At 46.6% G+C, this 15,625-nt stretch overlaps 1 protein-coding gene across 3 annotated transcripts in view; it reads left to right on the plus strand.

The window, feature by feature from the left end:
- The first annotated feature begins 411 nt into the window (after positions 1-411).
- TTK (TTK protein kinase) overlaps positions 412-15,625 on the plus strand; it is a 100,166-nt gene continuing 84,952 nt past the window's right edge. The window contains exons 1-4 of one of the 3 annotated variants that reach the window (XM_043510551.1): positions 449-625; positions 4,194-4,196; positions 10,844-10,985; positions 11,339-11,564. In XM_043510551.1, coding sequence (XP_043366486.1) covers positions 10,844-10,985; positions 11,339-11,564 — 368 coding nt within the window. In that variant the 5' untranslated portion in view covers positions 449-625; positions 4,194-4,196. Of the gene's footprint in view, positions 952-4,193; positions 4,197-10,841; positions 10,986-11,338; positions 11,565-15,625 lie in introns of all 3 variants that reach the window. The other 2 variants (XM_038397596.2, XM_043510552.1) reach the window with 2 other exon arrangements.

The raw sequence follows: 15,625 nt of genomic DNA on the forward strand, positions 1-15,625 counted from the left end.
TGCTGTTCTCAGTGGCAGATGACAGAACAAGGAGCAATGGTCTCAAGTTGCAGTGGGGGAGGTCTAGGTTGGATATTAGGAAACATTATTTCACTAGATGGGTGGTGAAGCGCTGGAACGGGTTACCTAGGGAAGTGGTGGAATCTCCTACCTTAGTGGTTTTTAAGGCCCAGTTTGACAAAGCTCAGGCTGGGACGACTTAGTTGATGTTGGTCCTGCTTTGGGCAGGGGGTGGACTAGATGACCTCATGAGGTCTCTTCCAACCCTGATCTTCTATGATGCAAGTTATTGCCTCATGGGAAGAAATCAGGTTCCTGTGGCATGATGAGCTACCTCTGCTGAACAACGCACCTTGCATGATAGCCCCTTTACTCCCAGTATTTAATTAAGTATTTAATTTCAGGTGGTGAGGGGGAGGAGTCACGTGGCTGTTTCTGCAGCGTGTGAATCCGGCTTCATACCCACAGGGCTCCAAGTGCCTTAGCCCGGCCGCCGGCAGAGAGGCGCTGGCCGGGCTGAAAGCAGCCCTTCAGCAGGCAGGGTCGGCTACGCGGCTGCCCTGAGTCGGCGCCCGCGCCCCGGGCCTGGCTGAAGCGGAGGGAGACGAAGCAGCGCCTGGACACGGTGGGAGGGGGCTGGGGCTCTGGAGCAGCGGAAGGAGACTGGTCCTTCCCCTCCCCCCCCCCGGATGATTGGCGGCGGTTCTAACTTCTCCGCTGGGGGGGCTCCTTCTCCCTAGTAGGGGGCGGGACTCAAAAGAGCCTCTTGTCCAATCGGAACTAAATTCTATCCGCACCCTGTCGCCGAACCCGCCAATCCGAGGCCGGCTTGTTGGGCGGTGACGATATTCAAACACAGAGCGCGGCGGCGCGCGCCGTTTCCTCTGCCCCAGGTCCCCCGCTCATAACCTCCTGCCTCGGCGCAGCGGCCTCGCAGCAGCCCGCTTGGCGGTGAGTGCAGCTCCCCCAACGGCTCTCGCCGCCCTCGGGGGCGGGCTCCGGGGGGCGGGGGTGGCAGCGATTGCCGAAGGACGAGAGTTTCTGTGGGGTCGGGTGTCCGGCGTGCGGCCTGTTCCCCCGCCCGCCGAGGGCTCTCCTCGCCGGGGGCGGGCGGGGGCTGGCTATCGCCTTGATTCCTCTCGCCAGCCGCCCGCGCACCACCTTGTGAACCACCGTGGCGAACCGGCGCCTTTAACGCCTGAGGCCGCCGCAGAAGCCTAGCGCTGCTCTTCAGCTTGCCCCTGCCTCCAGCGTGAAACGTAGCGGCCTCTCCTGGGGCTCTGCGTGAGCATCCCGGGGTCCAGAGGCGGGGCGCTCCCTGCGGAGCCTATGTGAGGGAACTCACCCTGGTGACTTGTAACGGACAACCGTTATGTCAGGGCTGCAACTGGTTTCGTCTCTGATATAACAAGAAGTCTGATGTAGGGCTAGTCCTTGGGTCTCCTCCGCCTGTATCTGTGCCTCCCATCCCACTGTACAAATCAGAGTCGGGCTCTTTATTATTTGTATTGTGTAGCACATAGGAACCCTAGGGATGGACTATTGTGCTAATGCTGTACAAATGCGGAACAAAAGCAAAAGAACCTCAACTCTAGCACCAATACGTGACAAATGAAATGGTCCCTTGGCTCTCCTGAGCCCAAACAGTTTAGGGCTTTATCTGCCCTGTCCTAGGAAATGAGGTTATATTGCGCCTAGGAATACACCGTTTTTGACAGAAAAGTGGTATAATATGCTTCATTTTGCTGTGTCTGCTGGTGCCTGCAAGTCTTGGTGGGAACTCTTAATCAGAGCCTTGTTGAGGTGCATATAGTGATGCATATAGTAATAGTGTCTGCAAACATGGCAGACACTTTAACTTGGACTCATACAGACATCAATCTGTCACTTTATTAACTTTGAATACCTTCTTCCTCAACTCTCTTCTCACTACCACCCTGACTCTGATATGCCCCCTTTAGCACATGTGTAGAAGAGTTTGTAATCTAAGCTCTTTGCTGTGTTCTCCCTCCATCGTGTTTCCTGTAGTCCTGGAATAGGGAAATCTTTACCAGTCAAACTGGATGCATTGCAGTTTTGATGATATGGGCTGTCTTTGGCTTTGTAGCTCACTCCTTTTCATCTGACTCTTCACTCTGATTGCTAGTCCCCCTGAGGCCAGATCTATACTTTACACTTACTTTGGTATCAGTACCTCGCTCACGGGTGTGAAAAATCCACACCTCTGAGTGGTTATATATAGTGGTTAATATAGTTATGCCAACTGTTACCCTCCCCCGTGTAAACAGTGCTATGTTGGCAGGAGAGCTCCTCCCTCCAACATAACTACCATCTCTCACAGAGGTGGAGTTGTTAAGCTGACAGGAGAGCTCTCTCCTGTTGTCTTAGAAGGTCTTCATCAAAAGCGCTACAGTAGAGCAGCTGTATCAGGGCAGCTATGCTGATGCAAGTTTGTAGTGTAGACCTGCCTTGACTCTCTCGAGATGTGGTTCTCAATTTGTGAGCCGCTTGTAGCCCAATCAGCACACGGCTGCGGCCCATGTGACCTCTTCAGAGCCTTACAAGTAGTATATGGTGGGATGTGGCACACATTACCCATAGAGAGTAGGGATGTAAATATTGTTTTAAACCGTTAACTTCTTTAACTATTAAAATTATATTGGTTAATCGTTGGGGCTAGGGCCGCTCTGGCCAGCTGGTCCGTGGCTGGCGTCGCCCTGGCTGGCATAGCTGGGGTTAAGGGTTAGGGTGGTTAACCGGTAGACTAATGCTTACCAGTTAACCGTTTACTATTTTGCATCCGTAATAGAGAGCCACATATATGGCCTGCAGTGGTAAGTAGGTTGAAACCTACTGCTCTAGAGAAGAGGTTCTCAACCTTTTTCTTTCTGAGCACTGCACATGCTATAAAAACTCCAGGGCCCATCTATGTCACAACAATTGTTTTTCTACATATAAAAGCCAGGTCTGGCATTAGTGGGTACCAAACAAGGCAGTTTCCCATGGCCCCATGCCACAGGGCCCCCCACAAAGCTACATTGCTCAGGCTTCAGCTTCTGCCCAAGGTGGCAGGGATGAGGGCCCTGGACTTCAGCTCCATGTAATGAAGCTTTGGCTTTCTGGTCTGGGCCCCAGTGAGTCTAAAGCTGGCCCTGCCTGCAGATACCTTGAAACCTGCTCACAGTCCTCCAGGGCCCAGAACCAAGTCTAGAGGACAGTTTAAATGCCGGCAACCAGAAATCCTATTGGCTTGGGGCTGCCAGGCTTAAGGCAGGTGATCTACTGTCATAAGGCTGAAACATTCTCCCACTGTAGTCCCGGAAGGAAAAGCAATATAGGCCAGTGTCACCCTTCCTTATAACTGCCATGTACTACTGCCCTTTGGTAATTCACCATCAAAAAACCAAAACAAGTCTTTCGCATTATAGGTTTTATTGGTATCAGCTGATGTCACTGCAATGAGTGCCTTTACCCAGTTAGACTAAGTACATGCTGTGACGAGATGTCCCACTGAGACCCCTGACCCATCAGTCTGGGCTCCCTCTTACCCTGTACTGTTGTGACAAGTTGCAAAGCCCTCCAGGCTCCAGCCTGCACGTTCACCAGCATACATGCAGCTGGATGTGTCCCTACCTGTAGTTATATGCAGGTGCTCTGACCAGCCCCTGCATGGGAAGGCCACAGCTAGGGCAACTACTAGCTCCTCAGGCTCCCGTCCCCTCTGGAGTATAAACCCAAAATTATACCATCTTGCCTTGCACAGGGAACTCTACAGCATAAGTTCATAAAATTTGCCTCCTTCCTCCATGTGGAGAGGATTATGCAACAGCCTTTTGCCTTTGAGTTATGATTCCCTCAGATTAGTTTAGATAAAGCAAAAAAGTTTATTAACTACAAAAGATAGATTTTAACTAATTATAAGGGATAGCAAACGGATCAAAATAGATTACCTAGGAAATAAACAAAAACGCAAACTAAACTTAATATACTAAGTAGATTGGATGAATAGCAGATTCTCACCCTAAGAGATTGTACAAGCAGGCTACGGATTCTTAAGGGGTAAGCTGCACTTGCTTACAGCTTGGAATCCCAAGATGTTCCATTCACAGGCTAAAAATCCCTTTAGCCTGGGTCCAACGTTTCCCCAGTTCAGTCTTTGTTCCTCAAGTGTTTCCAGGAGTCTTCTTGGGTAGGAAGTGAAGAACACCAGGTGATGTGTCTCCCCGCCTTATATAGCTTATATATATATAGCATATAGTGGGAACCCTTTGTTTCAAAGCTTGGTTCCCAGACCAATGTGTGGAAGAATCCTGACATCCCAAAATGGAGTCTAGAGATATGTGGACACATCACGTGTCTTCGTAGATTCATAGCAGTCATTACTTACAGGCTGTCTGTAGCCTTCTCAGGAAGGCTCCCCAGCTGGGAGATAAGCTTCTCCTAGGGCCTATTGTTTTCCCTAATGGCCCTTCCCCACCAGCTGTCTAGACTGAAAACATCTTGTCTAGTGGGCGTTACCCAGGTGTAACTACATTTGAAATACAGATACATAGTCAATATTCATAACTTCAGATACAAAAATGATACATGCATACAAATAGGATAATCATATTCAGCAAATCATAACCTCACATGACTTATCTTGCATAAAATACATTGATTATGTCATAATCATATAATATCACCGTGAAGAATATTTGGAGTGCAGTGTCACACATGCTCATTTTCTTCCCAACTTCTCTAAGGTAGGATGCCTTCCTGGGCTAAAGAACTCCATCTGCCATAAGCTGTACAGTTAAAGGTTAAAGGTAACAGATACCTAAGTTCCCTGTAAGCTGCATGGCTGCAGGGCCACGCAACAGTCTATTTAGCACCATGCAGATGCTCGGAACCTGCCCAGGGACCTGCCAAGGTTGGGTGTCCCTCCCTGGCCCCCACCTAACCAGGCCCTCAACCTGCTGGGGGAGGGACGGTCCGAACCCCGGGCTGGACCTGCCATGGCTGGGGCGCCTCTACCCCGGCCCGACCCAGCTGCAGTCTCCGCCCCGGAGCTGCCACAGTGGGGAGAGGTTCCTCTCCCCTCTGCTCAGAAGCTGCAGGAGGGGACTGGAGCCGGTGAGCTCACTCCTGGGGGCTGCAGGAGGACTGGAGCCGGTGATCTCGCCCTTGGGGGCTGCAGGAGGGGGAAGAGGGCTGGTGATCTCGTGCCTGGGGGCTGTGGCCAGTGATCTCGTGCCCATAGGCTACAGGAGAGGGCTGGGGCTGCTGATCTAGTGTCCAGAGGCTGCAAGAGGGGACTGGGGCTAGTGGTGGTCTCAGAGATTGGAGGTACTGTGCGCCCTGGTGCTTGTGGGCAGTGGAGACAGTGAAAGCAGCTTAGTCTCTCTGGCCGTGGTTGGTCCTGGTGAGCAGAAGGCAGTGGGTTTCTATGCCTTCCCGGGCCTCTGCCCGGGGGGAGTTGGGATCGGGAGCTAATTGCTTCTTGTTAGTTGAAACACTCATTGGTGGCCATGGGGGCAGCTGTGAGCTGGCTGGGCTGTAGAGCAGAGTCGCTGCCTACTTTGCTTTAACATGCCTTCCCGGCTGGGCGTGCAAAGGGGAAAGTGGTTCAGTGCAACCAGGGAGTTACTCGCCAAGCTGCTGGCTTTTGGGGGGGAGTTGGATGGGATTGCAGTCACCTGCCCGAAAGGGAGAAGCTCCTGGAGCTCATTAGAGCTTGGCTGCTCGCTAACCTGGGCTGGGAAGATGAAAGCCCCAGAGCACCCTTCTGTATCCCAAACCCCAAATCCCTGGCCCCACCCCAGAGTCTGTACCTCTACTCTCTGCCCCAAACCTGAGCCCCTCATCCCGAGCCACACCCCGGAGCCTGCACCCTTAGCCAGAGTCCTCACACCCCTGCACCCCAACCCTCTTCCCCAGCTCTGAGCCCCTCATCCCTGGCCCCACCCAAGAGCCAGCACCCCAACCCTCTGCCCCGGCCTTCAGCCCCCTCCCACACTCCAAACTCCTTGGCCCCACCACATGAATTTTGTTATGTGCACCAATACGAAGGCGATGTGTCACACATCACCTCCACATTGGTGCACATAACAAAATTAATTCTGCATATGGGTAGGAAAAATTAGAGGGAAAACTTCCAGATACTCAATGTTCACATCCTCTCCTCCCCCCACTGTTAGTGCAAATATCTCTGCCATATGAAGGCAAGTTATGGGGAGTTTGCCTGTAAGAGGTTATCATAGATGCTGGCCGTTTATAAGTATTTTATAGGTGTTGGGAGCTTAACCTGGGCATAACAGCCCTTTCTTTGAGACCATGTCCAACTTTGCTAATGCCACAGCTGCAAGTGGGAGGGGCCATTGAGCTAATAGCTCTCTGGTTTTATGTGGATGGAGGCTGGTGGCAGGGTATTCTCTATGAAGGATCTTCAATTCTGGAACTTGCTTTCCACTCTAACCACCAGGCTAAGCCTGGATTTTATCCCTTTGAGATTCTGAGAGGTCCACTTATTTTCCCATCCATCTGGGATGAGGGCGAGTTGCAGGCTATTGAGTAATCAGATGTGGGAGGTTTTCCTTGTATTCTATATTTTGGGAGTTGGACTGATTTGAATTGGCAAGTTACTGTATGAAAGTTTATCTTTTAATCTTGATTAGTAATTAACTGTGCCTAGAACTTGGGATAGATACATCTTAAACAAAACAAATATTGAACAAACGAGTGCCCACGTTCTTGTTACTTCATGTTCTTAAGTCGATAGTGTGCATGTTGCTCATGACCTTCGAAAGCTTCTCCTTTCTTCTTCTTGTCTTACTTTCTCTGTAGTGTGCAGTTGTTGCTGTTTATTACTTTGTTTTACAGTAGTACTTGTTACAATCAGTCGATCAGAGTGCCATTGTGCTAATTACTGTACAAGAGCATAGTAGAACAGCCCTTGTCCTGAAACACTCAAATGTAATTTGACACAAGATGTAGCAGTGACCATAGAAAGGAGATGGGAGGTGAATGAAAGAAAGTGTGTACCATAATACAGACTGAACTGCAATTCTAAAGAATGCATTTTGGTTTTTGAAAGGGGTTATTTCTTAACCAGTTAAAATCACTTGAGGATATATTTTTTTTACTTGAATAGGCTCTGTATATTTTGAGACATTCTGTATCTGAAGTCTGTATCAAACTGACAACGGTGGTGTCAGATTCACAAGAACTCTCGAACAAGTGGTCTGGGTTTTTTGTTTTGTTTTTTTTTTTTGTTTAGTAAACAATAAACTGAATAACTCATGACCCTTTATATTTTAGTAAAAGCCTTTTATAGGCTATTCATTTTGTCAGTTAATTCAGCATGGTGGGTCGTGGAAACCGGAGGCAGTGATTTTTTTTAACATGACCTGGTCTCTGTGCCACAAGGCAAAATCTGTGGCCAATCATTAGGGCCCTGCCCCTAGTTATAGAAAATATTGTAACTTTGTTCCATCAAGCTAACTAAACTGAACAATATGGAAAAATGGGTTTAGGAGAAACTTGGCCCTTTTAAAATTAAGCTGTCAAAGTAAGCAATAGTCAAAGTAAACGAAACTGGAAAATAAGCTATGTTTTTTCCCCCTGGATGGTATAGTATTTTAGGGGGTTACTTTTAACCATTGTAGGCACAATGCCTTCTGATGGAAACATGACTCCGGCCTTGTCTACGCTGGCAAGTTTCTGCGCAGTAAAATAGCTTTCTGCATTGTAACTCCTGAGGTGTACACGCTGCCAAGCCACTTAGTGTTCAGAAACTGCCAAGTTGCAGATCTGTTTAAAAAAAAAAAAAAAAAATCACCCTGACAAGAGATGTGCAGCTTTATGCGCTGGGGCTACAGAGCCACGGTGTCAGTGTAGGCACACTGATTGACTTCAGCACTAAGATTGGCCTCTGAGAGGTGTCCCACAATGCTTGTTCTTGCCTATCTGGTCATTGGTTTGAACTCTACTGCCCTGCCCTCAGGTGACCAACCATGAGCCCCACCCCTTAAATTCCTTGGAATTTTGAAAGTCCCCTTCCTGTTTGCTCGGTGACACGTGCAGTAGTCTCAGCACATCTTTCCGGGTGGCCATGCCTGCTCCACGTACCAGGCGATCCCCCGCTTGGAGCAATGCCGAGTTGCTGGATCTCATCAGCTTTGGGGAGAGGAGGCTGTCCAGTCTCAGCTGTGCTCCAGCTGTAGGAATTATGATATCAACGGACAGATTTCACAATGCATGACAGAAAGGGGCCATGACCGGGACACGCTGCAGTGCAGGGTCATAGTGAAGGATCTATGGAATGCCTACCACATGGCACAGGAAGCAAACTGCCATGGTTCTACTAGCTGCTGGTTCTACTAAGAGCTGGACGTGATGCTCGGTGGCGACCCCACCTCCACTGCGAAGGCCACCTTGGATACTTCAGTGACTTGTGTGCCAGTCGAGAGTGGACCGAGCCAGAAGGAGGAAATTTTGGATGAGGCGGGGCTGGGGGGGACCCAGAGGCAGAGACGACTTGGAGGTCAGAGATGCATGCAGCCAGGAGCTCTTCTCTACTCCAGAGGAGGCTAGCCAGTCACAGCTGTCGGAGCTTGGCGAAGCACAAATGTGAGAGGAGGCCCCTGGTAAGTGGCTTTGATTTTGGGAATCGCTTTGAAGTGAGTTGTTGGGGGCAGGAGGGTTGCAGAAACCTGGCTTGTGTCTGTATGATGTGCGTACCACCACATGCCTAGTCTGAGAGGCAGAGCAGTTTGTTGATTGACTCCCTCACTTCACAGGAATCTGCCTCTCCAGGAGGATTTAAGCTCTCCAGGAAACTCTCGTGGAGATACTGGGCAATCCACTGCCGCAGGTTCTTTGGCTGAGCTGCTTTGTTTCTTGCCCCATTAAGGGCAACTTTCACTCACCACTCTACCGTCACAGGGTGGTGGTGGGGGGTCTGAGGACCATTGCCGCACACTGGCATGCCGCATAAGGGCCAGGGCAGAGGCCGCAGTCTTGGAGAAGACCCTCCTTTGATTCCCCGCTCATCCTTAGCAGTGAGATATCTTCCATAATGAACACAGCCTATGGAAAATGTGGGGACAGGAATGATTATAAGGGGCCCCCTCCCCCCCAGTACTGGCTTTCCCCATAAGCCACGTGCTCAGTGTACAGTACAGTCCTGGAACACTGATTTCCCTGGCCCTGCGGTTACTCACCATTTTGAGGGTCTTGTGGCTCATGAGTGCTTGCTTGGGGTCAGCCAGTTAGTGACAGGTATGTGAATAGTGGCTGTGTTTTAAATCACTGAATCAGTGGTCTGTGTTTTGCAAAAAATACTGCTTCTGTAAAATGTTGCATTTTGGCTTCACAGATATGACCTTGGGAGTCAAGCTTCCCTCTTTATAATTGCCAGCTGAATGGCTGTGCAGAATTAAGCCAGGAAGAACTAAAAAGGACTCTGCGTGATGTCATGATGCACTGTGTGGCTGAAAAACAAGAATCGAAGGAGTGGCGGGACAGCGAGAATAGGGACTGAAAGGAGAACGTGGCATGCCAGAATGAAGCCATAGAGCGGCTCTTAAACATTATGGAGCCCCAGGTGGACATGCTCCAGGTGCTACTAGCACTGCAAACCAAGCAGCTCCGCACCCGCCCTCCCCTGCAGCAGCTGTCGCAAAACTCTTTCTCACCTGCACCCCAGACACCGCCAACACACCCGTATCAACCTCCTGGCTCCAGTCTGTACCTGCTGCATTCCAATCCTTCCCCGACACAGTCCAGGACTGCAAACTCCCAGTACCCACTGCACTCAACGCCCTCTGCAGTTTAGCCCTGCTGAAGTACAGTACCCACTGCACTGTACTCCAAAGGAGAAGATTGGATATGAAACACAAACCTTTAACTGTCCCAGGACCCCACCTCCTCCTGGGATCCTCCCTTTCCCCATCCACCTCAGGGCTGATGTGTTTTTTTGTCTCTCCTTCGGTTGTTGTTTTTTAATAAAAGAATTTTTTTGGTTTGAAAACCATCTTTATTCTATTAATTGAAAGCAAACAGAGCCCTGCAAAGCAACAGGCAATTTTCTTAAACCTTCATAGTACATTGTCTGCACCCTTCACAATCACCTCCTAGCACTACAAGCACTGCACTCCAGAGCATAGCAACAAATATTAGTAGCTTTCAGCTTTAAATTGCTGTCTCAAGGCATACTGTCTGTATAATGTCTTATTTAGGCTGCAACTTTGGGAGAGGGATCTAGCTTGTAATACTCTTGTAAAGCACCTTGGAATCTTACAGCACTGTAAAGCCAGGTGTCTGCAGGAACCATAACAACCAAATACTTTGAAATGCATGTGTGTGTGACTTTTAAAAAAATATTTGTATATGTGTTTATTTCACTTAAGGGCATCAGACCTTTTTTTAATTGCACTTTTTTAGACGGTAACATTCAATTGAAATGAACTATTGAGTCAAATCCATCAAAGAATAAATTGCTCTGAAAAATTTCAAAGAGCTATGTTGTTGAACAGCATTGCACACCCTGCATTCAAAGAACGCTCTTAAATACTTGTTTGTGTATATGTAGGAAAAAAGTAATGCTAGGTTGTAGATACCATTAACAAACTAGTAACAAGTAACTTGTTTCAAGAGTATAATTAAAATTGCCTTGATAACAGAAGTTCTTAACTTTTGCTGAAATAAGTATGGTAGATATGGAATGGTCTTAATCCTCAAAATATATATGAGGAAACCTCTCAGGCTTTTTTAACGGCTATTTGCAACAGAAGCTTTCACTTGTACCTTGACTGCAACAGAACTCTGCAGTAGTTACCCTGTCTTTTATCTGTGTCTAGAGATGGAGGAGGAGGATTTAAGCGAAAGAGGACTGACAATTGCTTCAATCATGAATCGAGTCAGAGACCTGAAAAATAAATATAAAAATGAAGACAATGTTACTGATGAGCTTAATTTTACTAAAGTCTCAGCTGATACAACAGGTATTTTTTTTTCTTAATCTGCATTTTCACTCTTACTGCAATTGATGCTCAAGTCAACTAGTTTGAGAACTATTAAACAAAAACAGTTTAATCTACTTCAGTATTTTCTTTTTAGTCTTTTTAAGACTAAAGAGTGATGCCCAAAACAAGTGACAAATTTCAGCTCCTCTTGATAATGCTGCTTAGATCCTTTCTTTCAGTAACTGCACTTGTTTGTAGATTACTCATATTTAGAATTTTTTGCAAATATTGACATTTTCCCCCTTTCATTTAGTGTTCATATTTGTGTATGTATATATGTATTTATAACCGTAAACCTAAGAATGTATTTGGTTGTTGCTTTTTTTTCTTAGATAACTCTGGCACTGTTAATCAAATTATGATGACTGCAAATAATCCGGAAGACTGGCTGAGTTTCTTGCTTAAATTGGAAAAAAAGGGTATACCTCAGACTGATATTAGTCTATTGAATAAATTGATTGGCCGTTACAGTCAAGCAGTTGCTGCACTACCTGCAGAAAAACACAGCCAAAATGAGAACTATGCTCGGATCCTAGTGAGATTTGCTGAGTTGAAAGCGTAAGTACCAATCACCAATTTACAATAAGAAAACTCCAAAAGAAGACTTCTGAATTTTACTAATGGCAAAATAGACACAGTTAACAAAAGTCTCTTTTGCCCTTAGGGCAAATAAATACTCCTATTAACATTCATGTTATTTAACTGGTAATTAGAGGGCACCTAGGACCTTTAGAAACTTACTGCTTGTGCAGGCTGTAGCTCATGAAAGCTTATGCTCAAATAAATTTGTTAGTCTCTAAGGTGCCACAAGTTCTCCTTTTCTTTTTTGTGCAGGATAAGTGACTAATGTAAATCTACTTATTGTGATGTCAGATGGCATTTTTTCTTATATACCAATGAGTATGATTGATCAGCTTATTTTTAACACATAGGGATGGGGGACGGGGAGCACACCACATCTCACCAAAATACTAATCTATTACATTACTTTCAATAACATTTGTTTAAAAATAATTTTCTTTTACTTGGATTGTATGTGTGAGGAAGGTTGAAAATGATATGAGGAGGCCTCCCATTCTTTCCTTCCCCTTCACCCCTATTTTGTAAAAACTTAAATATTTGTGTGGAAGTACAAAAAAAATAGGAAACTTGTAAGTTTAACAAGTTTCACCTCAACTCTGTATCGTGGATAATAATGCTGAGTTGTATTTTAACCTGTTCACCTCAAAAGCCATGCCTTTTCCCTCTTTGGAATTTTAGAACCCACTTATCATAACTTTTGTGTTGCGGTATGCAACTTCTCAGTAGGGCAGCTTATCTATTTAACAGTAAGGCATCTTTCAGAAAAAACATTTGGATTTATCCAAGCCTGCTGCCTTGGCTGTTCCAGAATGAGAGTCACTGTTATTTTTCTTACTGATATGACAGAAACAAAGACAAGTCAATTACCAAAATATAACTTTACCCAATAAAATGAAGCTAATGAACATTCCCTTAACTTGTTCTCAGTGAAACAGAAGTGGAAAGGGCTGGTTCTTCTTTGAGAGACTGCACTGTCTATTCTCTCTCTCTCTCTCTCTCCTCCCCCCCCCCCCGTGTGTGTATATAATGTACTAGTGTGTCTAGCCAGAGTTTTCCTTAGTGGTACCTATCAGGGCAGCGCATGTGCTATGCACTTCTTACATCCAGCTGAGGGTGTAAAGGGTGGAGTTGCCCCCATGCTCTCTTCAGTTCCTTCTTGCTACCTGTGGCGCCGTCTGTGGACTGTTGCTCAAGGTTTCCTTTTTTCCTCTGCGGAAAGCTTTTTCTTCATATTATAAATAGTAGTTTAGGTTATACATGTTTTTTTTTCCTCCTTGGCAATATTTTATTTCTGTTTTTGTAAAGGTTTTTTATGTTTACTTTTCCAAGCTTGTTTTTGCTTGGTACCAGGAGCTTGGTTATGCCCAAGTCTCCTGGTTTCAAGCACTGTTTCGTGTGCAGGGTCTCAGCCAGTTAGTGACCCTTATACCTGCTGCCTGCTTTGTCTTGGCCAGGGACATATTAAAGATAGGTGCTCTATTTGTAGATCTTTAAAAAGAGGACCCAGAAGTCCAGGAACATTAGGTTGAGAGACTACCTCAGGGAGTATACCATGCTTCCCTCCTTGGACCTGGGTTGTCCAGACCCAGCTCTTCTCTTTTGGCCTCAAGTGGTTCTCCTATGGCTCTTTCTGACTTCCCTGTTGTGTGGGGTCAGAGATTCTGCAACTGGAGAAGAAGTGTTTTCCTTCTCTGAGACCACCTTGTAAGAGCCACAAGTTAGTCTCAGGATGAAATCTGACTTCAAAAGCAAAAGAGAGTTCCTCTTCTAAAGGGCACTTGGGAGACACTGTGAAGCTTCAGTAAGTCTTCAGGGAACCATTGTGTAGCAAGGTTAGAGTGTGTGTGGAGACTCGCAGCTTGTTCTTACTAACGGTTGGACTTCTACAGGAAGCTTAGTCATTGACTTGGTACCTCCTGAGGTAACATCGAGGCCAGCACAAGTGAGACTATTAGTTGAAGCACCAACTTTAGCACTGCCACAAGCAATTTTGCTACCGATGACAGCAGTAGCTGATGCAATGGCAAAGAACTTACTTGGGGGAATCCATACAAACCGTCTACTATGGCAGAATATTGAAATTCTGCTCAAGTCATGCAGTCGGTACCACAGTTAATGCATTTTTTTGATGCATTGACTGGGCTCCCTGCTTGGTACCAATCCCATCAGATACTTTTACTTCTATGGTCAGGTAATCTCTAGTACCAACTTCAAGACATGCAGTACCAGTGAGGCTTAAATCTCTTGTACCGGTTCTGAAGATGATACATACAGCTACATCTCACAGCAGGAGTCTCAAACATGTGGGCCGTACTTATTTCCTGCGGCCTGCCATAGGCGCCGACTGCACCAGCAGCCAAGCTCCCCTCCCTCCCCCTGTGCGTGCCGCATCCCCCCTCCTCCACCTACCTCCCAGTGCTTCCCACCGTCAAACAGCTGTTTGGCGGTGCTTAGGACTTTCCGGGAGGGAGGGAGGAGCGGGGATGTAGCATGCTCAGGGGTGGAGGCATGGAGGGGGTGGAGTTGGGGCGGGGAATTTGGGGAAGGGATTGGAATGGGGGGGAAGGGGCGGGACCTCACGGACTAGATGAGTAGTCTGAGGTATGAAGTTCAGCATGTTTCTTTGCTGTGAGTAGTTGGGAAGAATGTTTGTTAAAAGTGGCAATGTATTTTGTATGAATAGTTACTTTAAAAAGTTCCTGCCATTATAGTTATGTTGATGGACTGTTAGTGTAGATCATCATCAGTTTTACTGACCACATAAGGAATAGTTACAGGTGTTTATATTTTGTTAAAACCCCTCTTCGCATTACAGTTTTAAAAAAGTTAATATATTGACTTTTAATAGCGTACTATATTACGCTTCATTTTTTTCATTTTTGACTATACTTTTGTATCGTGATTTGAGTTTGAGATCCCTGTCTCACAGGGACTACTGTTTCTGTTTGTTGAATTCAGAGGAGGAGCTGTGTGTCTCTTTACTGAAGAGAAGATCTAGACTAGCTCCCATTCATTCTTCAGTGGCAAAAACTAATAATGTTGTAGTCATCAATACAGTAGCAGATCAAGAAAGAGATCACCATGGTTGTTTGCCAGGTGCCTGTCTGTCCCCCCCCCCCATACCATATATACAAATGGCCGTATGGGAACCCATGGGACATTCTGTTAGCTTCTGGATCGGGTTCCCAAGAGCAGTCTAGACAAAGCTCTTCAGTGCATCCCAATGACATAGAAGGTCCTGTGCCTAGTACAGGCCTTGGTAACAACCTGCCCCAGATACCCAATCTTTTAGTACCCATGGTGCAACAACCATTGGAGTTGGAGGTTGAGGACTCTTTTCTATTGCCAACAATTCATCTGCATCACCAGGCAAAGCCTTCTGTCCTGATTCATTTTCACTTATTCCAGATTACTTTAAAACATAGCAAGAGTTCGTTAGCAGGTTGGTTAATTCCCTGTGAATCCAGGTGGAACTGGTCCAAGAAAACCCACATAAGTTGGTGGACATTCTGCATCCTACCACCACAGGCAGCGGGCGATGAGAAGGAACTGAGTTGGAGTTCCCTGTCCTTTTTTTCCCCACTGGTTTACTGCGCCACGGCGAGATTTCTCTGTGTGCTTTGTAAATAGTTTTAGCTCAGTAGTACCCTTTTGTTATTTAGTTAAATAGTTTAAGTAGTTGTTGTTAGTTACTCTAGTGCTGTGCCTTCACCAGGTTTTAAACATGTCCTTTTTGCGGGGTAGCTATTAAGAATAGTGATCCCTGTAGTCTGTGTGTGTTGTCCCTGGGAGAACGGCATATTAGTGCATTTTTCTTTATCTGCTGTTTTTTCAAAAAGAGAGTGTATGTTGCTTCAGACATAGATTTACTGCAACACCTCCTGGAACAAGCCATGATGCACAGTTCGGCTCTGGGACCTTCCATAGATCACCCAGTCCTTTAAACTTCTTTGGAGCTGGCACTGGCTTTCAATAGACTGCCAGTCTCAGATTCTTCTCCCTGGAGAAGAAGGAACTATTCTTCCTCTGGCCCTCTT

Source organism: Dermochelys coriacea, chromosome 3 (assembly GCF_009764565.3).
Source record: "Dermochelys coriacea isolate rDerCor1 chromosome 3, rDerCor1.pri.v4, whole genome shotgun sequence".
NCBI classification, from domain to species: domain Eukaryota; kingdom Metazoa; phylum Chordata; order Testudines; family Dermochelyidae; genus Dermochelys; species Dermochelys coriacea.